This window comes from Grampus griseus (assembly GCF_964374135.1).
Source record: "Grampus griseus genome assembly, chromosome: 3".
Lineage (NCBI taxonomy): Eukaryota > Metazoa > Chordata > Mammalia > Artiodactyla > Delphinidae > Grampus > Grampus griseus.
Window position 1 is genome coordinate 62,128,136 of NC_139019.1, and position 25,173 is coordinate 62,153,308.

The following is a 25,173-nucleotide window of genomic DNA, read 5'->3' on the forward strand; positions in this document are numbered from 1 at the left end:
TATACTTCTCTGGATAGTTTTAAAAAGAGACATGGCTCATCCAAATCACCCACAAACAATCTCATTAAGTTTCAAGAAAGCAAAAAAAAAAAATTAAATACATGCTTAAAATAATTGTGAAATATATGCTTAAAATGTTTATTCACTTAAACAGTCCCAATGTGTGATATACAACACTTGCCATTTTTGAGAGCTAGAGATACTGTTTATAAGACTTGAAACTAAAGTTCTTCTGATATTCACTGAGTACTTACCATTTACCAAGCACTGTTTCCTTCTAACATGTACCAGCTGATTTATTCTTTAGCAACTCTATTTTATCAATGAGAAAACCAGCCTGCACTCAGGGGTTAAATAAGGTCACACAGCAATAAAGTGCAGATTCAGGATACAAACTCAGTCTTCTGCCCCCAGTATACACTCCCTGTTATTGGACTTTACTTCTTCAATGGTTCTCAATCTTTTTTCAGCCAAGACACACACAACAGAATTTACATCCTTGGCAGACTCCTTGGGCATAGGGAGGGTTGTGCTTCGGTTTCCTGTGGTCTCACTGCTACACCATCATGTTCTTTCCAATAAATGGGGCAGAGTGCTGTTATTTGAGGATAATACTGAATCAAATCTATTTTTAAAAAGTAAATTTCTACAAACGTCAGCTCTATAATCATTATTAAGTTATATGTAAAATCCCATACAACTGAATGCTATGAAACATCTATTGAGAGCCCCTGGTGTAGTGGTTGAAAGTGTGAAAGCATAGAGTAAGAGGGATCTAGGTAGGATTTTTGCTCTGCCACTACCAGCTGTGTGACCTTGGGCAAGCTGTGTAACCACCCTGAGCTTTAGTCTCCACATGTGCACACGTTATGGTGCTGGTGGAGAATTAATTGACATGGCCTTTAAAAGCACATAGTAGGCAAGCAGTACATGGTGGCTATGGGTCCTTGTATAACCAACAACAGAGTATGCCTCTGCCCAATGGATAAGATTTTCATAAGGAAGTAACGTGTGAAGTGGAAGTGAAAGGGAACTTGAAAAGGAAAGAAGAGTGAGGCTCTTCTTCTAGGTCTAGCATTAATCTGTAGAACCTACTTCTTCTATATGGCCCAGCTGCTATGCTGTTTGAGTGTTTGTGTATGCTTTTTTTTTTTTTTTTTTTTTTTTTGCGGTATGCGGGCCTCTCACTGTTGTGGCCTCTCCCTTTGCGGAGCACAGGCTCCGGACGCGCAGGCCCAGCGGCCATGGCTCATGGGCCCAGCCGCTCCACGGCATGTGGGATCTTCCCGGACCGGGGCACGAACCCGTGTCCCCTGCATCGGCAGGCGGACTCTCAACCACTGCACCACCAGGGAAGCCCGTGTGTATGCTTTTTTATGATAACTGTGAAACTGTCTCTCCTCTCTTTAAATTTGCTGTTTATAATCTATTGTAAGCCAGGATAACTAGATTCAATTCAATCCAACTCATTAAACATTTGGGGAGCATTGTGTTAGTCACCTAGAAGCAGAAGAACTTATTAGATTTGGTATAAAAGTGAAACAGCTTTGACTGAGGGTATTCTGTGAGTAAGGTAAATGAGCACTGGCATATACGTAGACAGTTTGCAAATACCTATTCTCTCGACTGGTTGGACTAGAATAACAGACAATGCTGAAATGCTGATCCCTGGGCCCCTCTCCAGACCACTGAATCAGAATCAATAGGAGGGGTGTCTGGGAATCTGTTTGCTTGTTGGTTTTCCAATTCCACACACCTTTCATGGATTCTAGTGATAACTAATAAGAATTTCACAGATAAGATGCAAAGGAGGATGAAACACGTGTAAGTGACTAACCACAAAGTTGGGATTCTGCTTTTTAACAAGCCCTGGTGCTCAGCCAGATATGGAAGTCACTGGCCTTCAGAACCATGGGATGGATCACTGATATAAATTGGGAGGGGTAGCCGATGTGAGGAATCCACCATGTTACATAAGAAATATCTTAGCAGAAAGATGGCGGAAGAGTAAGACGCGGAGATCACGTTCCTCCCCACAGATACACCAGAAATACATCTACGCGTGGAACAACTCCTACGGAGCACCTACTGAACGCTGGCAGAAGACCTCAGACCTCCCAAAAGGCAAGAAACCCCCCACGTACCTGGGTAGGGCAAAAGAAAAAACTAAACAGAGACAAAAGGATAGGGACGGGTCCTGCACTAGCGTGAGAGAGCTGTGAAGGAGGAAAAGTGTCCACACACTAGGAAGCCCCTTCGCGGGCGGAGACTTCGGGTGGCGGAGTGGGGGAGCTTGGGAGCCGCGGAGGAGAGCACAGCAACAGGGGTGCGGAGGGCAAAGCGGAGAGATTCCAGTGCAGAGGATCGGGCCGACCGGCACTCACCAGCCGAGAGGCTTGTCTGCTCGCCCGCCGGGGCGGGCGGGGCTGGGAGCTGAGGCTCCGGCTTCTGTCGGAGCGCCGGGAGAGGACTGAGGTTGGCGGCGTGAACACAGCCTGCAGGGCGTTAGTGCACCGCGGCTAGCCGGGAGGGAGTCCGGGGAAAATTCTGGACCTGCCGAAGAGGCAAGAGACTTTTTCTTCCCTCTTTGTTTCCTGGTGCATGAGGAGAGGGGATTCAGAGCGCTGCTTGAGAGAGCTCCAGGGACGGGCGCGAGCCGCGGCTAAAAGTGCGGAGCCCAGAGACAGACATGAGACGCTAGGGCCGCTGCTGCCGCCACCGGGAGGCCTGTGTGCGAACACAGGTCACTAGCCACACGCCCTTCCGGGGAGCCTGTGCAGCCCGCCACTGCCAGGGTCCCGGGATCCAGGGACAACTCCCCCGGGAGAACGCACAGGCGCGCCTCAGGCTGCAACTTCTCGCCGGCCTCTGCCGCCGCAGGCCCGCCCCACACTCCGTGCCCCTCCCTACCCCCGGGCCTGAGTGACCCAGAGCCTCCGAATCAGCGGCTCCTTTAACCCCGTCCTGTCTGAGCAAAGAACAGACGACCTCCGGCGACCTACACGCACAGGCGGGGCTAAATCCAAAGCTGAGCCCCTGGGAGCTGTGAGAACAAAGAAGAGAAAGGGAAATCTCTCCCAGCAGCATCAGAAGCAGCGGATTAAAGCTCCACAATCAACTTGATGTACCCTGCATCTGTGGAATACCTGAAAAGACAACCAATCATCCCAAATTAAGGAGCCCTGTGGATGAAAGGCTCTTGGTGCTGCAGCCAGGAGTCAGTGCTGTGCCTCTGAGGTGGGAGAGCCAACTTCAGGACACTGATCCACAAGAGACCTCCCAGCTGCACATAATATCAAACAGCAAAAATTTCCAAGAGATCTCCATCTCAACGCCAGCACCCAGCTTCACTCAACGACCAGCAAGCTACAGTGCTGGACATCCTATGCCAAACAACTAGCAAGACAGGAACACAACCCCACCCATTAGCAGAGAGGCGGCCCAAAATCATAATAAGTCTACAGACACCCCAAAACACACCACCAGACGTGGACCTGCCCACCAGAAAGACAAGATCTAGCCTCATCCACCAGAACACAGGCACTAGTACCCTCCACCAGGAAGCCTACACAACCCACTGAACCAACCTTAGCCACTGGGGACAGACACAAAAAACAACAGGAACTACGAACCTTCAGCCTGCAAAAAAGGAGACCCCAAACACAGTAAGATAAGCAAAATGAAAAGACAGAAAAACACACCGCAGATGAAGGAGCAAGATAAAAACCCATCAGACCTAACAAATGAAGAGGAAATAGGCAGTCTACCTGAAAAAGAATTCAAAATAATGATAGTAAGTTTGATCCGAAATCTTGGAGATAGAATGGACAATAGAATGAACAAAATGCAAGAATCAGTTAACAAGGACCTAGAAGAACTAAAGATGAAACAAGCAACGATGAACAACACAATAAATGAAATTAAAAGTACTCTAGATGGGATCAATAGCAGAATAACTGAGGCAGAAGAACGGACAAGTGACCTGGAAGATAAAATAGTGGAAATAACTACTGCAGAGCAGAATAAAGAAAAAAGAATGAAAAGAACTGAGGACAGTCTCAGAGACCTCTGGGACAACATTAAACGTACCAACATTCGAATTATAGGGGTTCCAGAAGAAGAAGAGAAAAAGAAAGGGACTGAGAAAATATTTGAAGAGATTATAGTTGAAAACTTCCCTAATATGGGAAAGGAAATAGTTAATCAAGTCCAGGAAGCACAGAGAGTCCCATACAGGATAAATCCAAGGAGAAATACGCCAAGACACATATTAATCAAACTGTCAAAAATTAAATACAAAGAAAACATATTAAAAGCAGCAAGGGAAAAACAACAAATAACACACAAGGGAATCCCCATAAGGTTAACAGCTGATCTTTCAGCAGAAACTCTGCAAGCCAGAAGGGAGTGGCAGGACATATTGAAAGTGTTGAAGGAGAAAAACCTGCAACCAAGATTACTCTACCCAGCAAGGATCTCATTCAGATTTGATGGAGAAATTAAAACCTTTAGAGACAAGCAAAAGCTGAGAGAGTTCAGCACCACCAAACCAGCTCTACAACAACTGCTAAAGGAACTTCTCTAGGCAAGAAACACAAAAGAAGGAAAAGACCTACAATAACAAACCCAAAACAATTAAGAAAATGGGAATGGGAACACACATATCGATAATTACCTTAAATGTAAATGGACTAAATGCTCCCACCAAAAGACACAGATTGGCTGAATGGATACAAAAACAAGACCCATATATTTGCTGTCTACAAGAGACCCGTATGCTAACACATATATATGGAATTTAAGAAAAAAAAAAAAAAATGTCATGAAAAACCTAGGGGTGAAACAGGAATAAAGACACAGACTTACTAGAGAATGGACTTGAGGCTATGGGGAGGGGGAAGGGTAAACGGTGACAAAGCAATAAAGAGGCATGGACATGTATACACTACCAAACGTAAGGTAGATAGCTAGTGGGAAGCAGCCGCATAGCACAGGGAGATCAGCTCGGTGCTGTGTGACCGCCTGGAGGGGTGGGATAGGGAGGGTGGGAGGGAGGGTGACGCAAGCGGGAAGAGATATGGGAACATATGTATATATATAACTGATTCATTTTGTTGTGAAGCTGAAACTAACATACCATTGTAAAGCAATTATGCTCCAATAAAGATGTTTAAAAAAAAAAAAAAAAAAAGAAATATCTTAGCAATCCCAACTTTTAAATAACAAGGCGACCTTTGGGGGTCAGACCAAATTGGTCAGAGAGAGTGTGGCACTTTGTCTGCCCCGACCTGTTATCTTCCCCATTTACCTCGCGACATCTACAACCTGGGAAAATTACCCAGAGCAATCAAAGCAGGAGTCCAACATCAGCCCCATACAAGTAGATACAATTTCTAGGTGATAAGTAACTAGTGTTCTAAAGAAAGCAACTTCCTAATTTCCTTAGTGACAGGTGTTCTATTAAAATATAAATATCATGAGGGCAGGAATACTGTCTGCTCTTGTTCACAGATAAAGAGCAATGATCTGCAAATACGTGTTGACTAAATAATTCAGTGATTAAGCTAATTGCAGAATCAAAAAGAATAAAATGTTTAAGAATAAATTTAGCAAAAGAAGTACAAAACTTACACTCTGATAACTACAAATCATTATTGAGAGAAATTTTAATTAAAAGTCCTAAACAAATGGAAAGACATCCTTTGTTCATGAATTGGAAGACTCAATATTAGGATGACAATACTCCCCAAGTTGATCTACAGATTCAAGGCAATCCCTACCAAAATCCTAGGCGGCTTCTTTGAAAAAATTGACAAGCTGGTCCTAAATTTTACACAAAAATTTAAGAAGCCCAGAATAGCCAAAACAATACTGAAAAAGAACAAAGTTGGAGGATTCACACTTCCCAGTTTCAGAACTTACTGCAAAGCTACAGTAATCAAGACAGCATGGTACTGGCATAAGGATAGACATATAGATCAATGGAATAAAGTTGAGAGTCTAGGAATAAATCTATACATATATGATGAATTGATTTTGACAAGGATGCTGTGGTACAATAAAAAAAAAAAATATTTCGTGTTTGTCCCCAGTTCCTGGCACAGAACTCCTAAAACCTTTGGAATTTATATTATTTTGTATGCTAACAGATAGCTCCATGGAAGGGGGGCAGGGGAACTAGATAGCTTCAGAATAGGGGCTGGTCACCATAAGTTCAATCACCAATGGTCAATGATTTAATCAATTGTGCCTGTGTAATGAAACTTTCACAAAAACTCCTAAACAAGTGTTCAAAGAGCCTTTGGGTTGGTGAACCCATTGATGCACTAGGAAAATGGTGCACCAGAGAGCGCATGGAAGCTCTGCACCAGACCCCTCCCTCCCATACCTTGCTCTATGCATCCCTTCCATTTGGATGTTCCTGAGTTGTATTCTATAGAATAAATAGGTAAAAGTACGTAGGGTTTTCCTGAGTTCTGTGATTATTCTACTGAATTATCAAACCTGAGGATGGGGTTGCAGGAACCTCCAAATGTGTAACCATTCAGTCAGAATTACAGGTGATCCCTGGAAGTGAGGACATCTGAAATTGGCATCTGAAGTGAGGACAGTTTTATGGGACTGAGTCCTTAACTAGTGGGGTCTGCACTAACTCTGGGAGTTAGCAGCAGAATTGAATTGAATTATTGGATAGTCAGTTGGTGTCAGAGAATTGGAGAACTAAATGTCAGAAGTGGTGTCAGAAAAAAGACATCATAGATGCCAACACATTTCAATGAGTAAAGAATAGTCTTTCAACAATTGGTGCTGGGACAATTGGCTATCCTCAAATGAATCAAGCTGGGCACTTACCTCATAGCACATACAAAAATTAACTCATAATTGATTAAAGACCTAAACGTAAGAGTTAAAACTAGGGACTTCCCTGGTGGCTCAGTGGTTAAGACTTCACCTTCCAATGCAGGGGGTGTGGGTTCAATCCCTGGTCGGGGAGCTAAGATCCCACATGCCTCAAGGCCAAAAAACCAAAACATAAAACTGAAGCAATATAGTAACAAGTTCAATAAAGACTTTTAAAAACATGATCCACATCAAAAATATATATATTTAAAAGAAAAGAGTTAAAACTATAAAACTCTCAGAAGAAAACACAGGTATAAATCTTCATTAACTTGGATTAAACAATGGTTCCTTATATATGATATCAAAACTACATTCAAAAGAAGAAAAAAATTCACATTCTGGACTTCATCAAAATTAAAGACTTTTGTGTTTCAATGGCTATGATCAAGAAAATGAAAAACCCACAGAATGGGAAAAAATCACAAATCATGTATGGGATAAGGGTCTTGTATCTAGAATATATAAAGAACTCCTACAACTTAACAATAAAAAGACAAATAATCCAATTTCTTAAATGGGCAAAGTATACAAACAGACTTTTCTCCAAAGAAGACATATAAGTGATGTACAAGAGAAACACTCCCACATGAACATGCCTACATATGGACTCTATAGGGGATTTCCTAAGCCCTCAGTTACATTATACCTTCCAGCTTCCTATCTTCAACAGGTTTTCTCCCTCTGGATGTCCCAAAGACCTAAACTTAACACTATCAAAAATAGAACTCATTATTTTTCCAATTATTTCTTCCTTTGGCCCCAGCGTCCAACCAGGAGTCAAGTAAGAAAGGTTGCCATCATTTGCTATTTTTCTCTCTCCCTTAAGACCTAATGCAATCAATCACCAAATCTAAATAATTCTGTTTCCTATCTCTCAGTGCCCACTGCTGCTTCCTTAGTTCATACCCCAGCCTCTCTACTGTATTGGAAGAACAGCACCCCAACCAGCCTTGTGCCTCTGATGAGACTTACTGCCTTGTTCTCAGCTGTAGCCCAGTGCCCAGGACTAGACCTGGTACAAAGCTGGCCAATCATCAAATATCAGTTGAATAAATGGCCAAATAAAATGGGGAAGAAAAGTAAAATATTAGAAACTGTGATATGATAGTAAGGTAGGCTTGACGTTAATAGTCACCAAATTAATGGGACAAATATTAGGGACGAAACATCAAATGGGTAATGGAACCATAAATAGTAAGCAACCAGAGGAATCATAAAGAAACAAAAATCACGTTGAACAAACATGAATTATGGTGAAAACTGCATGAGACATATTACACATTTGATATTTTGATTTATCTTTGTCTCATTGTGTTCTGAAAACATCCTTGCAAAAGTGGGGCAAACTGACCTATCTGAACATTCACAACATGAAAGGAAACATAAATAATGGAAACGGCAGGAAATATGCAAAGAGAAACTTCCAGGAAATCATTGCCCTTCTGTGTACAAATCTTTTAAACCTATACAAGTCAAAGTTTTAAGACTAAAATTTTTTATTCCTCACATTTCATTGGTCATAAAAGGGAGAAGACTCTGCCTCTCTCCCATTTTCCATTCTTGGCCTGAGAGAATGGGATAAGACTTCTCTAAACTACATAACTCTATAATAAATGTTGAATTACATAGAGATACTCACCCAAAGCCTATAGCCACCCAGTAGTTTCTGACCCCCTGATGGGGCCCTACCATAGGCAGAATGTCAGGAGAATAGGTGATAGGACCATTGACGATATTGATGATGTCAGCCTTCTTCAAGACTGGAACCATTTCCATGGCAGCCTCGACGTGTTCCATGATTCGGTCTAGATCAGACTCAAAGAGCTCCTTTCCAAAACCTGAAGAGAAATGCCATTGTGGTCAGAATGCCACAGCTGCCCTGACGTGTGCTCCAAAGTGATTTCAATCTCTGAATCAGCTTACATTTAAAGATGGCCCGTTAGGAAGGTATTATACTTTCTTTTTTAAGTCTAAACTTGATATTTACTATCAACAGATGAGTACTGTTATATTAGTATACTATATTACTGAGAAGAATAATGTTATTTCCTGAAACAATAAATCATGAAAGTTAACCTTTTTAATAGAAAATTTTAATTTATGCATATTAGCAGTTTCCAGCATTTAGGCCGATCACAATTTTAAAAAACAAACAATAATAATTTGGTTTGTCAAGAGAGGTCTTTTATCCTTCAATTAACCATAGAAGTCCGCTTCATCCTCTCAGGTGAGGGCAAATGGGAGTTTGCAAAGTCATGTCAGGACAGTGGGGATAAATGAAAAACCACTTTAGCATCTAGGATGATGAATTCTAGACACCTTTTAACTCTTAGCGGGGAAGGATGGCATGGAGGCTTCATTCCTCTAGCCCTCTTCTATACACATCCGAGGGCCGGAATTCTGTGAAAAGAGTCAGGGTCTTGGAGCACAGTCATCTTCTCAGTCATGAAAGGCACTGGGATTGAAGGCAGGGCTACGGATGAGCTGCTAAAAGAATATCGCCACCAATCCCAGGGATGCTCCCGCACAGCAGCCAGCCAGCTCCCTCTTGTCCCTCCTGTGGACTGCATGTCAGGTCAGAGAGGCCTGCAGATCACTAGGGTTAGACCAGGGCATGTGGACGCCCAGGGCCAGCCAACAATCTGGCTCTTCCTCCAACTGGAATTATTTAAATATTTGTGCAATAAATATTATTAAATATTTGTTCAAATATTTATTTGGAGGAGAGATTGCCAGCATGGGGGAAGAACAGAGAAGGAGACTCCCAGGTGGCAGATTAGCCCTCCCTCTGGATCAGGAGCTATTCCCCTCAGGCCCGAATGTGCAGAGCCCACCCAGCAAAACCGAAGCCCTCAGCTGGCTGGCCCAACTTCTGTGGAAGGTGGTTTATCATTTGTAGTAATGTGGGCACAGATGTTCTTTGAAGAGTAGGAGGGAGGGATTCATTCCCTAGCCCAAGTAGCTTATCAAAGTATAATTCTAGAAAGCACAATTACCTCCATTTCTTTATATTCCCTATAATATCTGTGTGCCAATGACATTTTGGCTCCTTTTATAGATTAAAACCTGAGATACCTCCTTAGGTGAACCAACCCTTCATCTGGCTCTGCAGAAATGTTTCATGAAAAACAAAAACAGGTCCTTCTCTCCCTTGCAGAACTTGAAAGAGAAACTATGGTACCTCCTGAGTTAGCACTGAGGCCTAAGACTTTTCCACATCCATTCATGCAGCACAGGAGGGCTTCAGTTCACAGTACCAACTTATCCTGCTCTGCTATAGACTTTGAGGCTTTCATTCTTAACAGGCTGGATGTCCTATCTCTGCTACCTGTTGTGTTTCCAACTGTCAAAGAACAAGAGCAGCTATATCCAAATCTAGAAACTAGACCAAGTAAGCAGGGGAGTAAGGAGAAAAGGGGGATGCAGGAGGTTGGTGTGGGCAGGTAAAAATTACCTGGGGCCTTCCAAAGCAGCGGGGAGCATCTTTTTCATCTTTCCCACCACCAATTCTCTTTCCTTATCCCCTGCTGTGATTGTTCAAAGGGATATGAGAACAGAATTTACCTCGAATCCCTCACTTCCAATGTCCCAGGTATCTGATAGTCTAGTATTATGGTGGCATCTTATTCTATAGCCAGCCCAGAGTTACAAGGAAGATAAAATAGATGTGTCTGCACACACTTCTATTTGCTGAACCCACCTGGAGGAACTCCATTGGTGACCCATGAGTCCTGAACTTTCATTTTCTCTTGACTTTCATATGGACCAAACAAAAGCCCATCCCTTTCCTGTCGGAGGTAATAAGATCCTTCCAGGTCACGGAGCACCGGGAGTTCTCGCTTTAAAGCCTTCACTTCAGGGATGGTCGATGTGACAACATACTGATGTTGAACTGGAATGAGGGGATGTTCTAGTCCAATCATCTTACCTACTTCACGAGCCCAAAACCCTGAAATAAAAAAATCATTTAAAAATGTCACCACGTATAAAAGCATACCACAGACGACATTGACACAGCAATTTCAATTAAAATAAAATATTTAGAATACTTCAGTGCTCATGGCAAAGTCTAAAGAATGTCCTAACAATGCAAATGAACTTATCTACAGAACAGAAACAGACTCACAGGCATAGAAAACAGACTTGTGGTTGCCAAGGGTGGGGTGGGGAAGGGATGGACTGGGAGTTTGGGATTAGCAGATGCAAACTATTATATAGAGAATGGATAAACAACAAGGTCCTACTGTATAGCACAGGGAACTATATTCAATATCCTGTGATAAACCATAATGGAAAAGAATATGGAAAAGAATGTATAATATATATTTGAATCACTTTGCTGTACAGCAGAAATTAGCACAACGTTGTAAATCAACTAGACTTCACTAAACTAAATTTTAAAAAAAAGAATGTCCATAAAAACTTTACATTTTTTGCCATTGCAAAATTGAACAGGAGAAGAGAAGACAATATTTGACACTACCCCACAGTTTTGAAGAAGCTAAAGGAACTCCATTCCTGAAAAACCATTTTGCCCATAGCAAAGGTGTGCAAAAAAATTATTTGAAGGAAAAAAATAAACAACCCAAATATATAGAACGTACAAATGTTGATAAGAAAGATAGTAATGGACTGACCTTACTTGTAGAGCAGGGACGGTCAGGCAATGGAAGAGGCCCTGGGTCGATGTGATCAACATAATAATCATGCATAATAAAGCCCTACTAGTTAGTCCTCTATCCCCCAGACCCTCCTCTCCCCAAATTGTTGAAGCCTAAAATTCCACAAACACAGAATTGTTCTGTTAACTGAAAATTTGAAATGTATACACTTTGGGAGAGATAGCCTTTTAAGTTTTCTGTTCTTTTAAAAGTTCAGTTTGAATATGTTTGGAAGATCCTTTCTTGCAAAGGCAAGAAGGCACCTGGTGTCCAGAGCAGGAGGGAGGAGGTGCCACAGCAAAGAGGAGAGGGCTCATAGATAAGTGGGAGTTCCCACAACCTATGTTTCTCCCTTCAATGTGCAAGGGGTCTGTCTTCTTGGGGGAAATGAATATTATTTTTTTTCCTTTGCAAAAGATGGAACCAGATAATTTGTGACTGAAAGACCCTTGATTCTCCCCCTAGGTGACTCTTCAGGCTACAGATGTGGAGCTAAAGTCCAGAACGATAAAGAGACACGCCCAAGGTCACACTGGGAGACCCTGAAATGGTCACATCTTATTGGTTTTTCTTGCTACAGAAAGACTATTTTAAAAATCCAAGACTCCTTCACTTGTATAAAGGTATTTGAGAATCCAAAATGATAAAAATGATTAGTTGGCAGGGATGCAGGGTCACCTGACCCATCAATGAATTACTGGGGAGAAGGGGGGTTCTATTTGCTTGTTTGTTTCACAATAATTTTGAATAATCATTCAAATGATTAGGGAATCGTCCTTAAGTTATTTTTTTAGAGGCTGCATTCTCTAAATTTTTAACCATTTCTGTTTCTCCTTTTTTTGGCAATCTAATAAGGAGTTCTGAAGTCTCTGTCATTATGAAGTTCAGAGCTAATCACATATCATCAATTATGAGTCTAGGAACCCTGACTACTGTACTCTTATATGGCATCTAAACATCACTCCTGCGTTCTGTTGTTTTGTTTTGGCCTAACGGCTAAGTTGGTCACACTTGGATAACAGCCCCAGAAATGGGTGTCCATTTGCAAACCAAAAATCTTACCTGTGGGCATTAGAGCTGTTTGCTAGTCTTTGAATAATTTAATGACTTAATTTATTCCTGCCTAGGAAGATGTGAATTACCAATGTCAGGACTTTGTAGGATAATATAGTAAAGCCACATATTCTAGTTATATGCACTGGAGCAGTTTTAAAATATAAAAAGCCAAAATATTTAGCCTAGCAATTCAAACTACTGCAGTGCTTAATATACTTGCTTCAATTAAAAACATAAATTGAAGAAAATAAATCCTGTCCTATTCGAATATATTTATAAATTTCTGAATCCAATTGCTTGTTTATTAATATACTTCATCATTAAAACAAAGTGGAAGTATATGCATAAATATCATATAACTATATTACTCCAAACCCCATAGCAAGCTGGACACTGTTTTTCCCTATGTGGTGGTGTCTGTTGGCATTCTCTTCCTCTATATGTCAACCAAATTAACATAAAACTTGCCAGGATTACACTTCAACCCTTGCTAGATCACCCACCCAGCAAGTTCAAAGGGAAGAGAAACAAATGTGGAGGAATCCTCTATAACCTACCATTATCACCTGAAAAAACACTGAACAGAAGAATCAATAAAAAAGTGATCATTAGAAATGGCTTCCAATTTTTAAAAATGCAGTGACTTACAGAAATGGAGTTAAAATGAACAGTACAGGTTGGTGGACAGGTTTACTCCTACTAGATGGTTTATACAGTGACAATGATGTTTATACAGTGACACTCTCTGATGCAAAGTATTGATAAAATTAAGCAATTCTTTTTTGGCTGAACACTGGGCTTCATCTTGGCATGACCCAATCACATTTCTGATTTACCATATTAGGGAAATTCTTAAGTAAAGTTTACAAAGTTATCTCTGGGCTTAACGAGTCAGCTGTAAACAAGGTCAAGAGAAACATTCCTCACCGTGCAAAGAAAAAACTTGCATCACAGTGAATAGCTCCTGCCCTTGCCCTCGAGCTGCCTCTGGGGCTCAGGTTAGACCTAAGGTAGAGTGAAGCTGCCTGGAGGGGTGGGATAGGGAGGGTGGGAGGGAGGGAGACGCAAGAGGGAAGAGATATGGGAACATATGTATATGTATAACTGATTCACTTTGTTATAAAGCAGAATCTAACACACCATTGTAAAGCAATTATACTCCAATTAAAAAAAAAAAAAAGCAGTACTAAAGGCAAGTTAGCCTATTGCACACCAAGAGGTCAGCAGGGTCAGAAACTGTTCCTCAGCTCTGCTTGCTCAAGAATAAGGTTCCTACATTCCCTCTCCTGTAGGAACACTGATATAGCAGTGTTTCTCAAAAGATATTTTACAGACTATCTGGTAGACAGTACAGTACCTGGAGTACTTGTTTAAAATACAGCTTCCCAGCCAGACCACCTGGGAAACTTCCCACGGAGACTCTTATGCACCTAGGTTGAGAACCAAGCTCTTTGGGAAGTCAGTTTACCAGCAGAATGGGTGCTGGATGACTACAGAGCAAGTGAAAGGATCTGGGGAATCTTAAGGCTGGTACCAAGAAACTGTGACACTTGATGCTAGTGTTTCCCAGACCAGGGCATAGACTTTCAAGGAAATAATTATAATAATCATAAAAATTATCATTATTATACATAATTTGTTTAGTGCTTTCTATGTGGTAGGACTTTTCTGGGTACTTTACATCATTTATGGATCAGAATAACTTGTTCAGATGGGAATTATTATCTCCATTTTACAAATGAGTAATTTGCCCAAGTCACACAGTTGGCAATAATGTGTCTCTGGTCAAGATAGCCCCACTGTCCTGGACAGTGCTGGAGACACATCAGGAAACTGATAAATTTCTGCTTTTAGACTTCCCTTTCCATGGATATCCTGAAGATTCAGCAGCCTTCTGTTATATGACTCCATGTAAAGAAACTTCTGGCAGGTTATGGTACAATTGAGTAGATAAGAGTGGCCTTTACATCATTGTTTTGGTTGTATTTCCAAGTCTATATCCTGGTTACTTTAATTAGGTTTCAGAGCTGCCTGAGGGCCTCACCTGAATTTATGAGACATCCTGGACTCACTGAGTAACTCTGGGAAACATTCCATCAGACACATCTTCTAAATCATGTTAGCACAATGCCTTCTGCAGATGGTTGCTTTTATTCATAAAATTAATCTTTGTTAGCTTTAAGTCTAGAAAGGGGCATATCCAAAACTTCACCCCCAATTACTGAGGTTTACTTTTTGGGGAACTTCTATACTTTAAAGGTTTTTTTGAAAACAGACAGAAATAACTAAACACACACCCCTCCACACCTTCCACGGACTATTTATATGTGATCAGTTAGATTTTCTCCAATAACTTTTGCCCAGTGGAAGAGAAGAGATGGAGAACAAAAAGGGAAAAAAATGATATGGGCCAGAGATGTGATCTGAATGACGTAAAGAACTGAGAATGGAGACCGTATAGTTCTTCATACAACTGTGAACAAGGAGCTGCCTGGAGTTACCAAGACCTGAGGATGGAACTCAGACGTGGCTGAGTTAAAGGCATCAGGAGCAAAGAATGAAGAAGGACAGCCTGAAGAACAGTTTTTCTGGTGCTGGTCTGGGATTTGTTTTCTGAGGCCAGTACCAGAAAAACTGTTCTCCAGGACCTCCTGCCATTGCCCTCCTCTGCCCTGATCACCCCACAAGATTGCACAGCTGCATAGAATATTTCATCTGGTAACCAATGTCCTGGGCTTAGGTCAGATCTCTTTGGAAATTATTCTTTCTCTTCAGAGATTCCTTATTCCTCACAGATTGTGCTTTAGAAAACAAAATATTACAATGGCAATGAATCGTGCAAATAAATATTTATCCATTTTAGGAAAACAATAGATAAATGTGTTAAATTAAGGTCTTCTATGTTATTTGTCAAAATATCAGTTGGGAGTGTGTGACTGCCTGAAGCACTGTGTTAAGAAAAATCGTGGGGTTTGTCCAAGTCTCTCTGAAATGAGTGCAGTGATCAATGAGCAATATCTGACACGGGTGCTGGATATGAAGTCAGAGCATGTTTATTTAGTATTTGCTATCACTAGGAAAACAGTCAAATGTTTTTAGAGGCTGAATTCATGAGACCATAAAGAAAGTTGCAAGATTACAAAGAATTTTTGCTACTTGTAAAAAAAAGGATGAATGATTTCATTGCCTTGGATCTTCTAGGAGAATTTAGACCAGATGTACCCAAGGACAGTGGGAGACGGGGGGTGCCTGATGGGGATTTCCTTGGAGGCGGGCAAGTGAAATTCAAAAACAAAGCAAAGTTTTATGCCTTTGCTCTTATTTATTAGGTAAGTTGTTTTACATTATTTGGAATTTCAAATGATGTTAAAGAATGAATGAGATTTTATGCTTTTCAAATGCGGGGCATGGGTTAGAAAGATTCAGAAATACTAACTTAAACTCTTAAATACTGAAGACATGACTTTTTCCAGGGCCACTAAAAATGGTTTGTTAAAAAATAACATCAATCAGAAGTTATGATTTAGAGGAAAGAATCCTAAGGGTATTTGTTTCTGGCATGTCCTCATGGGTATCATCTGATCTGATAAATAATAAAGATTTTTTTCATTTTGTAAATTTAAGCAATGACTCAAAGAGCAGAACATAAGAAAATCAGTAGGTGCCTCATGTTTATTTTACGTTTTAAATTAACCATTATGAACTATAGATAAATATAAATTATTAGCCCGGTTTAGATTACACAAGCAGTTTCATTTGCACAAGGATTTATTTTTATGTGTGATATTTGAAAATTACTTCATAGGCAAAGAACCTGATAGAAAGTATGTTAATTCAAGAATCAAAAGACCCAGGTTCAAGTCCTGGCTCTGACATAACTGTCACTTTGGCAATTAGTATAACCTTCTTGGACCTTGGTCTCCACAAATGGACAATGAGTGAGTTGTTAGATTATCTCAAATATCCCTTTTGGCTTCATTACTCTAAGTCTAAATTGTAACAGAGCAACCTAAAGAAAAGATTATGAAATATATTTAATAACGTGCTGAAAGGAAAAGGGTTAAAAGGTTTTTGAACAGAGTAAAGTAATCAAAATAGATGAGAAAGAACACAAATAATCAACTCTGCTCCAAAAAACAAACTGAGAGCAAAGAGGATGCTCGTGAATTTGAACATTAGAATTTGGTTATTATTATAAAGAAAGTGTGAACACAGGTAGGTAAAAAAAGCATAATTTGGCAAAACATTATCTGGAGCAGAATAAAATGGAGCATGGAGAAGAAAACCAACTCGCTATGGATAACCAAGGACAGAGTTATCTCACACAACAAGAGCAAAGTGATGGAGGGAGAGCTTTGTAGCTTAGAAACAGACAAAATGTTTGCCATGGGAGTACCACAGTGTTTCATAACAATGTTCATAGTATAAAACATTACATTATGACTAAATATCTTATTTCTTTGCCACTCGAAAAAAAAACAGTATTTTTTTTTTTAAATGACGCTTACCTGCAGCATTCACAATTCTATTTGCTCTCATAGATCCCTGTGGTGTTTCAACATCCCATGTTCCATCTGACTTGGGTTTCAAAGAAGTCACTGGTGCAGGATATTTTAAAAGGGCACCATATTTCCTAGCCCCAGCAGCCAGGGCCATAGTTAGAGAATAAGGATCAATGTGACCATCTCCAGGATTATACAGTCCAGCTAAAATCTAAATCGATCACAAAACAGTCAATATTCAAATGAATACATATACTCACTCAGTGTAACTGTATCCTGCCAGCAAATGTTTAGCAAAACTGGACTTGAAAAATGCATCATGGCATCAGATTGATCAGTCTCCACTTTTTTTTCCCCTATGTCCAAGCTCAGAGCTAGGCAGGACTCACATTGAGAGCTAAGTAGACAGGCTATTTGACAGAGGTTTGCAATCATCTCCAACATTCATTCTCCCCTCCCCCACAAAGCAATGGAAACCAAATGTTTATTTAGACACATAACCACTAAGAACAAAGAGTTTCCAATAGTTGGCAGCTACTAGTTCCAGATGGTAGCTAAAACTATCACTAAATTCTGGTCAATGAAATGCAAATGAAAGTGTCAAATGAAAGAGTCATGGTCACATGGACCATTTTAAGGAGACAATTGGCATATGCCCTTTGTCCCTTCTTTGTCCCTTCCTCCATTCTGCTGTCTGGAATGCAGACATGATGGCTGGTGCTCTAGCTGCCATCTTGGAGTAAGAACAAAGGAGTCACATCCTATGAATGACAAAGCAATGATCCAGAAGGCAACTGGATCCCTGAAGTCTTCATGGATAAGAGCCACCATTCAGCCCTGGACTGCCAAAATGAAAGGGAAATAAATGTCTATCTTGTTTAAGCATTATTATTTTGGTTTCTAACATTTGCAGTTAAATCTAATAATAATTGATTAATTATTTATATTTAATTGCTTAATACTGTTAATAGATTCACATGTTAAATATATATCTGGTGTCAGGAAAATGTATACTTGGTTCAGTCATCAACAACTAGTTCTTAAATACCTACTTTGTGCTACGGCTTGAGGTACTGTGGGGGAAACAAAGAAGAATAAAACTCAGATGAAACAAGGAGGGAGCACTGAAATAGTACAGTTAGTTCTCATCCGTTCAACAAAAATCTATTAAGCACCAAGTATGGTCAAGAGGCTTTTGTCAATTTTTTTTCTGCATCTATTGAGATGATGATGTATTTTTGTCCTCTATTCTATTCATGCAATATTGCATTGATTGATTTTTAGATGTTAAACTAACCCTGCATAGCCAGGATAAATTCCACTTGGTTATGCTAAAAAAATCCTTATTATATGTTGCTGAATTCAGTTTGCTAGTATTTTGTTGAGGACTTTTGCATCAATATTCATAAGAGATACAGGTCTTTCTTTTCTTGTGATGTCTTTGTCTAGTTTTGGCACAGCAATACATTCTGGCCTCACAGAATAAGTTGGGAAGTGTTCAATTCTCTTCTATTTTTGGAAGAGTTTGTGAAGAATTGTAGTAATTCTTCTTTAAATGTTTGGTAGAATTCACCAGTGAAACGATCTGGGCCCCAGCTTTTCTTTGTGGGAAGTTTTGGATTACTAATCCAATCTCTTGTTATAGGTTTAGTGCAAGAGACTTTTGGTTTTAATGGAATTTGTATTACTGTAGACTTCTAAACGTCACTTTGGTGTTTTATAATGGATATGTCCTTATGCAGTGACCCTAGATCTATTTGATATGGCACCCTGCCCAGAGCCAGAGAATACTCTTCCCACATATTTCCATTGCCCAATGTCCTTGTGAAAAATCTGTGATGTGAGAACTTCCAGCAGAGCATCCCAAGATTGACATATAAACAGATATAAGAATATCCTTCCTGGCAGTGGTGGCAGAATTTTAACGCAGACAATGCAATGCAACACCAATCTGCCACCACATTGGCATCACACAAAACTACTGAAAAGGGAGTGCCAGCAATCTGTCAAGACTCACAGGGGCTAATAACCCAGCTCCCAGAGCAACGCTATGAACCCTTAGGCGTCATAGATACTACACTGGGGAGAAACACAAGCCTCTGCTTCCCTGAACAGCTCCACCTTGTACCTTTAGGTAGCATAGGTACAGAGGAGTCAGAGAGCCTGGGTTCAAATCTCCTCCAGCTCTTTCTAGCTGGATGGGCTCGGGCCCACTATGTACACTATCTAAGCTGCAATTTCCTGTTTAGTAATAATCTATACCTTCTATTATTATTGTGAAGAGTAAATGAGATTATACATGTAAATGGCTTTGCATAATACCTAGTACATTAAGTATGTGCTGTAGTGTTAGGTGGTGCAGTATTAGTCATTGTTATTATTATTCAAATGGGATTATCACCCAGCAAAAAGACACTAAATTCCCAAGTGGATTTTCTCAGCTAAATTTGGTTAGATCGATACCTGTCAGGGTAGTACAGCTATGAGTTAGGTGATATCTGTGTAGCAATATAACATGTACTTCTACCTTTGATTTTGTAAAAAAAATGTTAGTAACACAGTCTTTCTATACACACATTTGTCACACCTGGTTATTGTCTTCTCTGCATTTCTCAAGCAGAAGGTTTATTATAGAAACCTCCAGATCTGGGGGACACAGTAATAGAGAGGTATTGAAAATGTTTCCTCAGTTGTAATAGGTAGAAAGCTAATAAGATTTTTCATTACCTTTACTGTATTTAGCAAACATAATAGCCCATCTTATAATTTACCCAAATTCCAGCATTAATCGTCTGATTTTGACATTCAAAATGTGTGCACAAAGTTTTTTCTAATTAAATTTCTAAAATAACATTTTCTGATCTTAATTAAAATCAACAAATGTTAAAAAAAAAAATGCCCTTAGGATAAATACCTTATTCATGTTGAGTAAAGGAAACATCTCTTGTATTTTTTCAGGTTCAATAATATACTGTTCCGTTGCATGCCAGCCAGTCCGAGTCATTTGATATTTAAATTCATCTACCCTTACAGGAGTTGTAGCAATTCTGATACTACCTGGCTGATGGAATCCCACCACCTGTGATGACAATGCCAGTAAAAACTCATAAATCATTATTTGGCACTCAAACATGGTTCTTCTCCAGCACAATGAAAATGAAGGTGTGTAAGAAAAGAGATTCACTATGTAGTGAAAGTGATAGCTATATACCATATTTACATCATATGAAAAGATGTTCATTTTACAAATATTTACTAAGTGTCTCCTCTGTGCCAGGCACTGTGCTAAGCCCCAGAGACGCTGTTGTGAACAAGACAGATGAAGATCCTGCCTGGATGGAGCTTACAGTCTATAGGTGAAGATGGACAGCTAAATGCACAATTACAACATGAGACAGTGCTCATGTACAGAGTAGAAGAAAATTATGTGAAAAAAAGAAAGACAAAGGATTTGAAGAGGGAACATGAAGAATCAGAATGTTGCGGTGAGGAGATTAAGTGTGAATTGAAATAAACATTCATCTGGCATTTATTTATTTATTTATTTATTTATTTTTGCGGTACACGGGCCTCTCACCGCTGCGGCCTCTCCTGCCGCGGAGCACAGGCCCCGGAACACAGGCCCCGGAACACAGGCCCAGCGGCCATGGCCCACGGGCCCAGCCCCTCCGTGGCATGCAGGATTCTCCCGGATCGGGGCACGAACCCGCGTCCCCTGTATCGGCAGGCGGACTCCCAACCACTGCGCCACCAGGGAAGCCCTGGCATTTATTGAAGTCCTTTAGTTGGCCAAGCACTCAGCAAGGCCCTGGGTGACAGTGATCAAAGATGTAGTCATTATCTTCAAGTTGCTCGGACTCTGTAGGAAAGACCAATCAGTAAAGCAACAATCACAATTGAGGGGGATTCGTAATATAAGAGGTATGTGTACACATGTTCTTAGAGCCAAGAGATATGCCCTCAGCTCCGCCTGACTGCTGGGTGAACAAAGTCAAGGATGCCTTCTCAAAGGAGACGCCCCCCGGGAAAGGGTGGAAGGCGAATGCTGAAATGGGGACCAGAGGGAATGCTGTCTCAGGCAGACAGCCCAGCTCATTCTAGAACTGTTTGCAATTAAGAATAGCTGAAGCATCTGAGCATAGCAAAGAGTGGCAAGAGAAAACATTGGAAAGGCAGGCAGGGCTTAGCTAATGAAGGCCCTTCTTCTTTGGCTTTTGTCCTGTAGACTGTGGGGAGCCATGTGATGGTTTTAGGCAAGGGCAACAGCATGAAAATTTTAAGCAGACTTCAGTCTTAGTCTATGGATACTCTTTGCTGCCACTTTATTTTGAAAGTACTAATACAAATGAGAAGAGAGAAAAGTAAAAGTGAGGGGGGCTTCCCTGGTGGCACAGTGGTTGAGAATCTGCCTGCCAGTGCAGTGGATATGAGTTCGAGCCCTGGTCTGGGAAGATCCCACATGCCGCCGAGCAACTGGGCCCGTGAGCCACAACTACTGAGCCTGCACGTCTGGAGCCTGTGCTCCGCAACAAGAGAGGCTGCGATAGTGAGAGGCCCGCGCACCGTGATGAAGAGTGGCCCCCACTTGCCGCAACTAGAGAAAACCCTCGCACAGAAAGTAAGACACAACACAGCCATAAATAAATAAATAAACAACCAAACAAACATATTTAAAAAAAAAAGTGAGGGGCTTTTAGTGAAGTACTTTTCGAAGGCATGTGACAATCTGACATGTACAGTTGTCAGATCCTTTGCAATCCAGTGCAGAAAGGCTGTGATATCTTAGTTTCTAGATATAGAAGCTGACTAAAGATATTTTTGAAAGCTGCTTTTTATTCTTTTCTCATTTAAAAACTCAGGAGGGCTTCCGTGGTGGCACAGTGGTCGAGAATCTGCCTGCTAATGCAGGGGACACGGGTTCGAGCCCTGGTCTGGGAGGATCCCACATGCCACGGAGCAACTAGGCCCGTGAGCCACAACTGCTGAGCCTGCACGTCTGGAGCCTGTGCTCCACAACAAGAGAGTCCGCGATAGTGAGAGGCCCGCGCACCGCGATGAAGAGTGGCCCCCGCTTGCCACAACTAGAGAAAGCCCTCGCACAGAAACGAAGACCCAACACAGCAAAAATAAATAAATAAAATTAGTAAACTCCTACCCCCAACATCTTCTTTAAAATAAATAAATAAATAAATATAAAATAAAATAAAAAATCAGGAGCAGGTAATTACATGGGTAATACACTTCAAGAAATTAAATTGATTGAAAAGCAAGCTCTAGTTTCTCATCTTAAACTCTCATCAGAATCTTCTACCACATTTCACATGCCATGGCTGTCACTATACACAGCGATACATGATGATATCAAAATCCTTCAGTAATCTTATGTATCTCTGAGAAACTGACCTAAACAGACAATGTCAAGCTAAATGCATTTACCTGTCCGGTTTCTTCTTCCAGTTTCTCATAAAGTTTGATGCTATCATAATGTATTTTCTTTAAGTTTATTCCAGGATGAAAGTAAGTTGTTAAACCTGCCTTAAAAGTGGGGAGGAAAGGAAATACCGAAAAAAATTAACATTCTCAAAATGTTGACAGTTTATCTGTTAAGAAGTAATTTATTACTGGCAAGAAATTGGCAAGCACCAGCCAGTCCTCTGGGATGAGAACACATCAGCACGAGTTTGAATGCACATTGCATAAGGCTCGTGACAGTTATAAGCACCCACTTGAACCACATAAATAATGTGAGAGCCAGCCAACAAACATATATAGTAAGTCCCTAAAAGTTATTAGGGAAAGGATTGTTTGCAGATTCAGAAACGGGATGACTTAGATGGAATCACTTAGGTTAGGAATGTACGCTATTAGGAAAAATATGGGGGGACGGCATACAATGTGGACTCAAACCAACAAAGCGTGTGTTCCCTTAAGGAGGACTATGAACAAGCAAGCAAAAAGTTTTCCTTGTCTCGATCCCCACCATTCCCTTGAATTGAGTGGCCCTCCTATTTTCTTTCTTGAAATTTCCAAAATTGAAGAAGTGGAACATTCCTAGGAATTAGAGTCTGTTGAGTGGTGAACAGACCTTTGTCATAGCTTAACCAGTTGATGAATGAGCACATAGATTATACCCCGCAAACATTTCCTGAATAAATATTGAATAATCACTCTCAGGAAAATATCTAAATATTACCTGCCAAACCCCTTTTTATCAACTCTGGCGGATGCAATATGGTATCCAGGCAAAGAATTCTAAGCAATGATATGAAGCAGGTTCTCTCAGTTAAGTGTCTGGGGCCCCATTCAGGAGCTAATTTATCCTGGAAAGCTCATCCGAATACAATCTGTTTAAAATAAAGTCTGTTTGGGAGTATTTATAAAGTTCTTCGTGTTGGGCATTTGGTTCTACTGATATCACTTATATGCAGAATCTAAAAAAAGTGATACAAATGAACTTATTTACAGAACAGACATAGACTCACAGACATAGAAAACAAACTAATGGTTACCAAAGGGGAAAGAGCCAGGGGAGGGATAAATTGGGAATTTGGGATTAACAGATACATACTACTATATATAAAATATTGATAGATAAACAATGAAGACCTACTATGTAGCACAGGGAACTATATTTAATGTCTTGTAATAACCTATAATAGAAAAGAATCTGAAAAGGAATATATATGTATGACTGAATCACTTCATTGTACGCCTGAAACTAACACAGCTTTGTAAATCAACTGTACTTCAATTAAAAAAAAAAATCCGCCATTAAAGTTCATCAGTGATCCTTTATGGACCAGAATCCTTCGTGTCTATCAAGTACTTGTTCAAGCATTTGGCTACTTTTCTGAGACAAATGCTGGCCCAACGTCATAGGTCCTCTCATAGCACAGCCCCATAATGAGGCAACTGTGAGTCAGGCTTCCTAACTTTCAGCCAAATATCACATTCTTCTTTACATGCTTGGTATCTAGTGTGATATGAAGTTTTCTAGTTCAATAATAGAGAATCTCTGGCCTTCAGGCATCTTCTGGAGAACTCAATTTTGTTTTCGATAGATCTCGTGTCAGTTGAGAAAATGGATATTCACAAGTCTGGGCCTAGGGTTCTGTTCACCATTCACTCCTCAAGATCCTCTAAGTTTAACCTAGGTAGAGCCAGACCACCCGAAAATGATGTATCTACACTACATCAACCTTCTTCCCCACCCTGGAAAGCTGTTTTCATAGAATGAGTTAATGATCTCTCTTCTGAAAGGGTCACATCAGTCTGTTTTGTAAAGCTCTTACTCAAAACATTTAGCTCAATATCCTTTTTTTAGGGAATAAATTCTAGGAATTTCTGGTCAAGGAAAAATTGGTCTTTCTTACTGAAATGCTATAACTATTTCTACTAATTCATACAACCCTAGTTTCCTTGAATACAACTAATTCATACAACCCTAGTTTCCTTGCTGCTGGGACAGTCAGAAGTAAATCCTGAACTCAATTTTTTGTCAGGTATAAAATTACACATATATATATATAATTTTTGTATTCCTTACATTTTTTATCAACCAGTTTTTGTCTTTTAATCTGTGTTCAAAATTTGGGGTCAATCGTATCTGTGCTTTTATTGTGAGTTATTTGAATGTAATGTCCTGCATGGTATTTATTGCTAACTTGTGTGTCAGTCCTGTGGCATGGGGTGGAGGAAGGGTACAATGTTTTTCCTTTCTGGGCTCCAGCAAGGATATTTTAAGTGGGAAGTTTGAAGAAGAAGAAAAACACTGTTCTTATCCTTCAAGATTTTATAGTCTGATTGGGGTCATGAAACTTTCATACATGAAACAATGAAATCAAGAGCATAGGATTAAGTGCCAGAGCATAGAGAGAAAGACACAAGAACTAAGGGAACTAAGAGAAGATGCTGGAAGGATCACAGAAGGCTTCATGGAGGACAGGCAGGGGCTTACTTATGATTTGAAGAAAGAAAATGATTATAGTTGGTGGAGAAGATAAAAGAGGGAAGATGAAACACAGACAAGAATAATCATTAAGACAACAAGG

The 25,173-nt window shown here is 40.4% G+C and overlaps 1 protein-coding gene across 2 annotated transcripts in view; it reads right to left on the reverse strand.

Annotated features, from left to right (window-relative positions):
- Positions 1–25,173, reverse strand: part of DMGDH (dimethylglycine dehydrogenase) — a 64,202-nt gene that overhangs the window by 32,176 nt on the left and 6,853 nt on the right. For both annotated transcript variants that reach the window (XM_082649844.1, XM_082649843.1), the window contains exons 3-7: positions 22,559–22,657; positions 20,037–20,201; positions 17,129–17,333; positions 10,604–10,852; positions 8,543–8,741 (exon numbers count right to left, since the gene is read on the reverse strand). In XM_082649844.1, the coding sequence (XP_082505970.1) occupies positions 8,543–8,741; positions 10,604–10,852; positions 17,129–17,333; positions 20,037–20,201; positions 22,559–22,657 (917 nt within the window). The remainder of the gene's footprint in view (positions 1–8,542; positions 8,742–10,603; positions 10,853–17,128; positions 17,334–20,036; positions 20,202–22,558; positions 22,658–25,173) is intronic.